Source organism: Alligator sinensis, unplaced genomic scaffold (genome assembly GCF_000455745.1).
Source record: "Alligator sinensis unplaced genomic scaffold, ASM45574v1 scaffold195_2, whole genome shotgun sequence".
Lineage (NCBI taxonomy): Eukaryota > Metazoa > Chordata > Crocodylia > Alligatoridae > Alligator > Alligator sinensis.
In genome coordinates, this window is record NW_005842253.1 from 1225336 (window position 1) to 1235350 (window position 10015).

The 10015-nt window shown below is 46.1% G+C and overlaps 1 protein-coding gene across 6 annotated transcripts in view; it reads right to left on the reverse strand.

Annotated features, from left to right (window-relative positions):
• Positions 1 to 485: 485 nt before the first annotated feature.
• LRRC27 (leucine rich repeat containing 27) overlaps positions 486 to 10015 on the reverse strand; it is an 81726-nt gene continuing 72196 nt past the window's right edge. For 5 of the 6 annotated variants that reach the window (XM_025208823.1, XM_025208825.1, XM_006027582.3 and 2 more), the window contains exons 10-11: positions 8551 to 8674; positions 486 to 3495 (exon numbers count right to left, since the gene is read on the reverse strand). In XM_025208823.1, the coding sequence (XP_025064608.1) occupies positions 3355 to 3495; positions 8551 to 8674 (265 nt within the window). In that variant the 3' untranslated portion in view covers positions 486 to 3354. The remainder of the gene's footprint in view (positions 3496 to 8550; positions 8675 to 10015) is intronic. The other variant, XM_025208826.1, reaches the window with a different exon arrangement.

Below are 10015 nucleotides of genomic sequence, written 5' to 3' on the forward strand. Positions count from 1 at the left end.
AGATGCTTCTCAAGCAAATCCCAGGATGTCATTCTCCCGTTGTACTTGGCCTTGGTAAGGCTGCAGCTGGAGTACTGCATCCAGTTCTGGGCTCCATAATTCAAAAAGGATGTGGAGAAGCATGAGAGAGTGCAGAGGAGAGCTACGCGCATGATAAGAGGTCATGAACCAGACCTTACGATGAGAGGCTGAGAGCTATGGGACTCTTCAGCCTGGAAAAGCGCCGGCCCAGGGGGGATCTGATGGCCACCTATAAGTTTATCAGGGGTGCTCACCAGGATCTGGGGGAACCTCAGAGCGCCCCAAGTGATGACAAGATCGAATGGTTGCAAACTCCTCCGTGACCGTTTCAGGCTGGACATAATGAAGAACTTCTTTACTGTTCAAGCCCCCAAGGTTTGGAATAGACTGCCGCCGGAGGTAGTTCAAGCGCCTACCCTGAACGCCTTCAAGAGACATTTGGATGTCTCTTGCTGGGATCAGATGACCCCTGCTGACTTCCTGCCCTTTGGGCAGGGGTCTGGACTTGATCTTCCGAGGTCCCTTCTAGCCCTAATGTCTATGAAATCTATGCACGAGGCAGCTAGGAAGCATGGAAAGCAACTCCTGCAGCTCTGCGCAGGTAAGTCTCTGGAGTGGGGTGGGGGAGGTATAGACAATGTGTTGGGAGGGAAGGGGGGCACATGCCCCACTAAATTTGTGCATCTGCCATAGGCACAGGGCTGCAGCCTAGCTGGACCAGCGAGGACAGGATCTGCCTCCACAGCCCAGAGGGTGAGGGAGGTCAGAGTGTGGTGGTGAGTCTTGTTGCTGCTGCATGTGCCACCAGGATCCCCACACCAACCATGCTGCCAGCAGCTCGAGTAATTGATGCGGGGGACCACGCTGCCCTCACCACTTCCTGCCCAGAGCTGCTCACACGCCAGGCCACAGCTCTACCCCACCACCATGACCTGGCTGCTGCCATTCCTCTCAGGCTACCCGCACTGCCCACCACCCCTTCAAGGTAGAGCCACAGCCTGAGGGGAGTGGTGGTGGCAGTGGTCAGGCGATGGCAGCAGGGTAAAACTGTAGCCTGAGCAGAGCTAGCAGTGGGAAGAGGTGAGGACATCGCAGCCCCCTCTCCCTCATCTTTTACTCCTCATGGTGCTGGCAGCATGGCTGGTGCAGGAGTCCTGGCAGTGGTAACAGCAGCAACGAGTCTTGCTTTCCTGCTCCATCCTCTTGTGCTGGGTTCTACCTGCTGGGCCACGGAGGCAGCTCCTACCCATGCCAAGCTGCAGCCCCATACCCACTGTGGGGCACTGTGACAGGGTGTCATCTTTGGATGCATTTTTTTTTTATAGGCCATTGAGTGGGTACCCATTAAGTCTTGCTGTATTTTCCTTCCCTGGGAATCAGCTTCCCCCCACTTTACTCACCTGCCATGACTTGATGTTACTTGGTTCTTAGAAAGAGGGAGGCTGACCCAAAGGTTCCCAGATAGGCTCACTGCCTGTAGGATGATGAGCTGTTGCCTTAAGGGCAAAATGCACTCTCCTACCTTCCCTTGACATGCCCCATGCCTTGCAAATGTTTTATAATTTTAGCTTTATGTTGGGGTTTCAGCCACTGTGGGCTTACCCCCTCTCTCTCTAGCTAGGCCTGTCAATCAAAACCCACTAAGCAGGGCTTGACTTGGAAGCTCTAGCTCTCTAGCCCACTCAGGCTTGTTTCATACTCTCCATGACACCCAGCCTACTGGCCCTTCTACACTGTGCCCGTGGTGCCAGGCTGTTGGGACCTTAGCCCCCTCTGGGTTTGCCCCCCTTTCTGTAGTTAGGGCTGTTTGCCTATGTCCACCCACTAGGACCTGGCTTCAAGGCTCCTATCTTCCCTTCAAGTGACTCTGGGCTCATGGACCCTAGTGCTGCACCCCTAGTGCAGCAGGACTTCTTGAGCCCTCTATCATGGCACCCCTCAGTGCTAATGAGGCCTCTTCCTCCCCTATAGCCTCAGCTACAAACCACCAGCATTAACATTAAACATAAACCATAGGCCCCTATGGCCATATAATGAAAATAAAAATAAGAGAGGCAAACTGCCCGTTTACATGTGATTGTGCTTCTGTATCACAGTGTGGCACATTCTTCCCAAGGAAGCTGCTGCAGCTGCTCTGTAGTCATCAGGAATCTCCCTCTCTGCTGCCCTGCTGGCCTTCTCCACTTGAGGTTTACATGGTTCTGGCCTTTCCCTTCCTGTCACCTGACCAGCTGGCAGGGCTCAATCCTTAACCCCTGCTCGACTGGACAGATGCACCCAGAAGGTTCTGGATTTAAAGGGTCCGCTCTGTTTCCTGGCAACAGGGCTTGGGTTGCCTGTTAGGCACTAATGTGGGGGGGGCATGTGCCCTATACACACCCACTCCCTGCCCTACACACTGGGGGCTTGGGTCTGGGGTCAGAGGCAGTGGGTCAGGAGTGAGGGGCACCAGCAGGGCTGGGAGGTGGGGAGCTGTGGGTTGGGACTGAGAGGCACCAGCAGGGCCAGGGGTTGTGAGTTGTGAGTGAAGGGCACCGGCAGATCTGGGAAGGGATGGGGGACTATGGGTTGGGACTGAGGGGCACCGGCAGGGCCAGGGGGCTGCAAGTCGGGAGTGAGGGGCACTGGCAATTTGCACTGTGCAAATTGTACAGCGATGAAAGTCATTTGGAAGTAATGGAGGGCCACAAGCTGATATTGCTGTTAATGTTTTCCTGTTGATGTTGAGTTCCATCTTTTAAATTAAGACTGTTCAGTTGCTTTAACTTGTAGTGTGTGATAAGTATCTTGGTGCCCAAATACTTGTGTGTTTTCTACTTAAACTATTTGCTAGGTTGGGACTGGCCATAGCATTGTTTACAAATGGGTCCTGGTACAAAAAAAGTTGAGAACCACTGCTCTATTATGACTATGACCTTAATATACAGTGCATAGCTGGACATGTATTTTTTCTTGTATTATTAATCTACCTAGCACTGTGTATAGACAGTGTTCTTGTAAGGGGAAAATTCTGAAGTTACTAGCTAAGCAAAACTTCCATTAAAGCATATTTCAATTTAGGTTTTAGTTGAATTCTGATGAATGAGGCCCTAAGAACAAAAAGATTCAATAAAAGAAACACAACATAACACTTTACAACCCTGTGACTATAAATCTACTGAAATTACATAGTGACTGCATAATCTAGAATGGTGTATCATGCTAGCTTTAACTTTGTTAAATCCAATCAACAAGGAGAAGAAATAAAAGGAACACTTTAAATCATGCTTCAATACAGTTGTCTTCTAATGGTGGACACTGCATGACTAGTATTCTTGTAAGAATTTCAGGCAATTAAAATTTCATGTTGAAAAAGATATTACGAGGCTGCATTCTTGGTGAATCGGAAACAGGTTCTCCTGTGAAGGCAGTGAAACGATACTCCTGAAGAAGTTCTTGTTTTATTTGTGCTAGCTCAGCCTGTAGTTTTTCCACCTTTTGGTTTAAAAAAAGAGTCAGGAAAAAAATTAGGAAAAAAGCCTAATTTATCTTGCATTAGATCATAAACAGCAAGAAACATTACATAGATGGAATGAACCAGCTTTTTAACTGGGCTTGTAAGCAGCCTCCATTTGTATACATGCAAAGCTACATGCATGCACCTACAACACTTTAAAAATAACTTGTGCGCAAGTGTAGAGGTTGCAACCACAAAACCACATATAGATTGCAGGTGGAAACTCGAACATTTAAATAGGTGCTTGTGTTAGAACAGTTCAAAGGAATACAAACAGGTTTTTCTCCTGCCAACTGTACATGCAGATATGCCTATAGACAATTTTACATGTGCAAAAATAGAGGCTGTCTGCTGAAAATCAACTCTGTTAAGTCAAAAAATAGCTGAGTGGCTCCTGAGTTTAGGGGCAGATTTTTGACTGCACTAATTACATGTATGCCAATAAGCATATCTCTGGATATTTGAACCTCCTATTGATACATTAACTTAGTCCATTCCTAGAATAAGAAAAAGAAGGAGTCATATACATTCACATATATAATTCACTGAATTAGAGTAAAATCTTGAAAATTAATGAAATCCAGGTTAGATTTTATAAGTCTTCATAATTTTTTCAGTTTCTCAAGATAGAATCTTAGTTTTTAACATTTTTGTGCTATTAAGCATGTCTTGAATATTATGAGTTATAATAGAATGGATGGCTTTGTTAAACAGAGTATAATACATTTTTGGTTTTCACAAATTCTAGGACTCTTACAGAGATTATGCTCTTGCTTAACTTATATAAAGTTTATTGTGAAGTACATATACAAGCCTTGGCACCTTGTTGCAAAATTTGAGAGAAGCCTTTAAAAATTTAACTGAAATCCATTAAGGGTTGTCTACATGGAATTGGGGGGGTTAGATGCTGCATAGTAATTGCTACCTGATAGATAGCATGCAGTAGCCATTTCCAAATGGACAGCCAACTTTTACTTAACTGTGGACTTTGCTTCTGAAACATTTCCATCAAATTATGCACTCAACACTGTGGCTGGGTACCCTATGTTCTTTAAGGTTCAACAGTAGCACAAGACATTGGGGGATTCTTCCAACACCATCGGATGGGATTGTCAGGAGTCCCTGTGATTCTGCATCCAGAAGTCAAACTTCCGAAATCCCACAATTCCTTTCTGTCCCTGAGCTGTCTTTTTAGGGGGGAGGGGTGAGGACTGCAGCAGGGGTGGAGGAGGGAAGGTCAGCACCATTTGTAAATGGCACTAGCTGGCCATTATGGACAAAACAGTGCTATGTGTTTTCACATTGGAAATTGGGAATAAAAAACAGTTTATGCAGATGCTTTTGACATGTTGCTGACAGATGGCTGAAGCTCTGAGAGCCAACTGTCATGCTACGGAGCAGCTTGGTTGAGATTCTGGTAGCAGCAACAGCAATCTTGCATGATGCTATACCAGGAGAAGAATCGGAATGAGGACAAGGGCAAGCGCAACTAACAGTTTCTGAAGGAACATTTCTTGGAGCAGTTCCACATTGTCATTTTCAGCAGTGTCATTTTTAGACTCATATAATGTCAGGTAGTGAGAAAGGAATGTTTTGCGTGCCTAGGACACTCACAAGCAGCCACAGAACTTCGGATGACCAAGACTGCTTCCTGTGGGGAGCTTACCCAAAAGTTGCAGCAGCAGCATATCAACATGATAGCTTCCCTGTTCATTCAGAAGTGTGCAGCCACTGCCATCTGGAGGCTCACCATCCCAAACACCTACCCACTAACAGCTAATCAATTTGGTGTGGGCAGATTAGGGATGCTCCAATGGAAGCACATTTGTTATTAAAAAGATGCTTTTGCCTCATATTGTATGGCTTATCAATCCTCAGGATGGGTTTGTATGCACATAAATCCCTAACTGCACAGGGCCAACTAATGGAATTCATATTCCTCTAATGCAAGGCTTCTGATGCAAGGCCTCTATATTCTTAAAGGGGAAAGGGCTTCTACAACATTCTTAAAGGCCAGATTATCAATTGGGGCTGGCTGGTCTGGCAAAAGCCATGATATAGGGATTTTCAGGAACTCATACAGTATTTCTTTAATGATAAAACTAGACTGGCTGCTGTGGCTATTCTATGAACATTAATGGAATTGATTTTCTCCATTACTCTGGAAGACCCTACTTATCCCCCATAACCATGGGGTATGAAGCCTGTCACTGGACCTTTGTAAAAAGAACTGATTAAATTCTAAGTAGCTACAGGCCATTAAGTGTTTGGGAGATTAAAGGGTAGATGAAAAATCACCAATAGGAATTATAGACTACCTTCCTATAATAGGAATTATTATATTCCTATATAATTATATATTCCTATAATAGTCCTATAATTCCTATAATTATTATATTCCTATAATAGGAATTATAGAATACCCTCAATAGGCATCGAGAAATACCTTTCTTGAACTATAACTGTACCCTGTGTGCTGCAAATTACCTGCAATACTGAGACAGCCTTAGAGAGGGTTGAGATCTGAATGGTCAGAGTTCCCTGAATTTTCACACCTCCCAAGCAACAAGGAGACCTAGGACCTTTGTGTAGCTGGACTGGTACAGGGTTCCACCAAGATGCTAGCTATGTTAATTCCAGAAGTGTGTATGGACAGAAAGACTGAATCTGGCTTCACACCAGATTTAAAACAAAAAGTGACATGTTTACCATGATGCCAGAACGGTAGCAGGCACATGGACAAATAATCTGGATGATTTGTGCTGGGTGCAAAGCAGTACGTGAAAGCAGCTATAAGACTGCCAAAATAGCATGCAGTACAGATGTGATCACATGAGCATTAGTATTGCCTAATGTAATAAGATGTAAAACTACTGCTGCTTGAAAGAAGTACAGATTATGCCAGGGATTGGAAACTTACAGGCTGTGGGCCAGATCCAACTCATAGAGCCACTGGATCTGGTGTATGGAGTGGGGACTTCGGCAGCGTTCAGTCCCCAGGGGCTTTGCCTGTGCCCTACTTCGCCATACTGACTATGGCCAAGGAGCTGGGTGCTTCACCCATGCTGTGCTGCAGTTAGGCAGCAGAGAGATGTAGTGGTGGCTGAGTCTTACTGCCAGCCTATCTTCGATCCGAGTTAGGGTATTCTAGCCCAATGCTCTCAAATGTTGCCAAGCCCTGAATTATGCAGTACTAGGTCAGTGGCTACTTACCAAGGAACTGCAATATACAAACAGAGGTCTTTTATGTATATAACTTCATTTAATATGAAATAATCTCCCCAACCCCATGTATGCAAAGGCTTGTAAACCTACTACTACGTCCAGTCAATACCTTGCAATCCCTTACATAAATGAACAAACAAGTCTTGGTTTCTTAAGGCAACAGTGGCCACGTCTACATGAGACGCTGAGTGTGCAGTCATTTAGTACTTGTATAAACTTATTTAAAAGTGTACTAAATGACTACACAGTAACTGAAATTACTGTACAGTAGCATCACTGAATGGCTTTTAGGTGACACTGATTGCGCAGTAGCTCATTACTATTGTGCAGCAGTGTCGTGTCATGCTTCAGGCCACGTTACACTACTGCTCAGTAGTATTGGGGTACTGTGAAGTCAGTGTCTTGTGTAGACACAGCCAGTTGGTAGTTAGTCCAGCACTGACAGCATCATTAATTTGGAGCTGCTGGTTTTTTCATTCACTAAATCAGAGATTTAAAAATAGAATAGCCAAAACCAAGATAAATTTACTTCATGATAAAATAGGCCTCCATTCTACAGGTATTCTAATGTCCGATACTGCCTAACCAAACATGAACGTTTTTTCATTATTAAAACCTGGATTCCATTAATTCTCAGAAAACACTGAAAATTATTTTTTCTGCCAAGTCAGTTCCATAACATTTTTAAAAATGCTTAGACTGGCACCATTTTTCACACTGTTGTACCAAATGGCTGAATTCTACAACTATATTGAGGTTAAGGGGGGCTGGTAGATACTCAACATTTTTGAAAAATCACGCCACATGTTTAGATGCAGACTTAACTCCACATTTTACCTATAAATTTCTAATTCTTAAAATTCTCGCTTTAGTTTTCTACATATATCAACTACCATAGAGCAGCTTGCATAGCACACTGTAGGCTTAAAAAGTAACTTTGGTATCTATTTATTATTTCATTTTTGACATACTGTCTTATCCAAATTTTTGGCTTTTCTTTAAATGAAGATGCAAATGATTGAATTATCCATAGTTTCATAGTTTCATAGTTTTAATGTCGGAAGGGACCTAATAGATCTTCTAGCCCGACCCCCTGCCAGGGCGGGAGAACAACAACAGAACCCTAAACAAAAACGGGACTCAAATGAGTCCAGCCAGGTAGGTATCCAGCCTCTTCTTAAAGATCCCCAGGGTAGGGGCCAGCACCACCTCCCTTGGAAGTTGGTTCCAGCTCCTAGCCGCCCTAACTGTGAAGTAGTTTTTTCGGATGTCCAATCTGTACCTCCTCTCCATCAACTTGTGCCCATTGCTCCTTGTTATGCCAGCGGGGGCTAGGGGAAACAGCATCTCCCCCAAACCCTTCTGGTTCCCCCTAGTGAGTTTATAGACGGTCACCAGGTCCCCCCTCAGCCTTCTCTTGTGGAGGCTGAATAGGTTCAGGTCCCGCAGTCTCTCCCTGTAGGGTCTGCCCTGTTGTCCCCGGATCATGCGGGTGGCCCTCCTCTGGACCCTCTCCATGTTGTCCACATCCCTCCTGAAACGGGGCGCACAGAACTGGACACAATACTCCAGCTGCGGCCTGACCAGCGTCGCATAGAGGGGGAGGATCACCTCCCTGGCTCTACTCGAGATGCACCTGTGGATGCACGATCCAGTATAAGTAACCTTAAGTAACCCAAGTCAAATAAGGAATTTATATTTGTAATACAAATTATTTTTGCCTAAGTTTTTTGAATGAATGAACAAATTAATCAATGACAACATTAACAATATGGCAAATGTATTTCTGAAAGAAAGTTGATATTTACAGTTTCAATGTCTTGTTTTGCTCTCTGCATTACTTCCAAGGGTGTCCCTTCTGAGTTTTTTCTTGTTTTCATCATTTGTATATGCCATTTGATGCACTGTTTCACTTTCTTTTCTCTGGATGCTCTAAATAAACACAATTATTTTCTTTCTTTTTTGTTTACTAGAGCTTCCACTTCCAATACAGTCTAAAGCACCTGTTGCATTTTAACATATAAAAACAAAGAAGAGTAGAACAAAACCCAAAACTGATTTTCTTTGCATATGGGTAACCTGTCTCTAAGACTGTGGTGAATGTTTTTCGATCATCTTTAATTACAGAAAAAGGACTTGCAGGACTGAAGTTGACTACAAGTCAACAGTCTGCTTGTCACAGGGCACCTCCGTGCTCCTGCTCCTAGAGAGGAGAAACTGCCAGGGAGAGAACCCTGGCAGGACACTAATGAGCACAGCTGTGGGTTGCCAGGGCAATTAAGGAGAGCCAGCTGCCTGGAGGAGGCAGGGCCTGGCCCTTATAAAGCCCAGGGCTGAGGCCAGGCTAGCAGTTCCCTGCCAGCAGCCACAGGGGCAGGAGCTCCTGCAGTTAGGATGGGAGGAAAAGCCTAACAGCAAGTATAGCTTGCGAGAGCTCCAGAGGCTGGAGCAATGATATTGAGTTACAGACAGGAGGCTTATGTTGTTATGGCCCAGTGCCTTATGTTTGAGTTATAGCCAGGAGGCTCGAGTTTATGTTCTGCTTTGATATTATACCGGTGGTTTGGGTGAGGCTATAAGGGGTTGGAGGAGGCCTCATAGGGACCCCCAGAGGAGTGGGGGGGCCCCGCGGGCGCAGTGTAGTCATAGGGACCCACAGAGGGTGGGACCCTAGCGCCAGAGAGGGCGCAGTATTCGCAGGGGGAACCCCAGTGGTATGAGAACCCTGGCGCCAGTGAAGGCGCCGCGCCAGTGAAGGCGCAACTTGTGGGGTACGTGGACCCCAGCCCCAGAGAGGGGCAGCTTTGAGAAGCCCCAGCACGGGCACGACGAGCCCCAGAGGGGGGGCACTAGAGAGGGCGCAGTATTTGCAGGGGAAACCCCAGTGGTATGGGAACGCTGGCGCCAGTGAAGGCGTAACTTGCGGGGTACATGGATCCCAGCCCCAGAGAAGGGCAGCTTTGAGAAGCCCCAGCACGGGCACGACAAGCCCCGGGGGGGGGCAGTGTTATTAGGAAGCCCAGTAGGGGCACAGCAAGCCCCAGAGAGGGGGCGATATTATTAGGAAGCCCAGTGCAGGCACAGTGAGCCTCTGAAGAAAGGCTAGTGTTGCGATAAACCCTGGAGCAGGGTAGAGTGCTGTGGTTGCTCCTGGCGAGACAGGGTAGTGGCATGGCAAGCCCTGGGAGAAAGGGGGCAGCAGTGTGGTGGGCCCGAGAGTCGGGGGGTGTCACCGAGAAGTTCCCAGAGTGGGCGCAGAGAGCCCCAGACGGG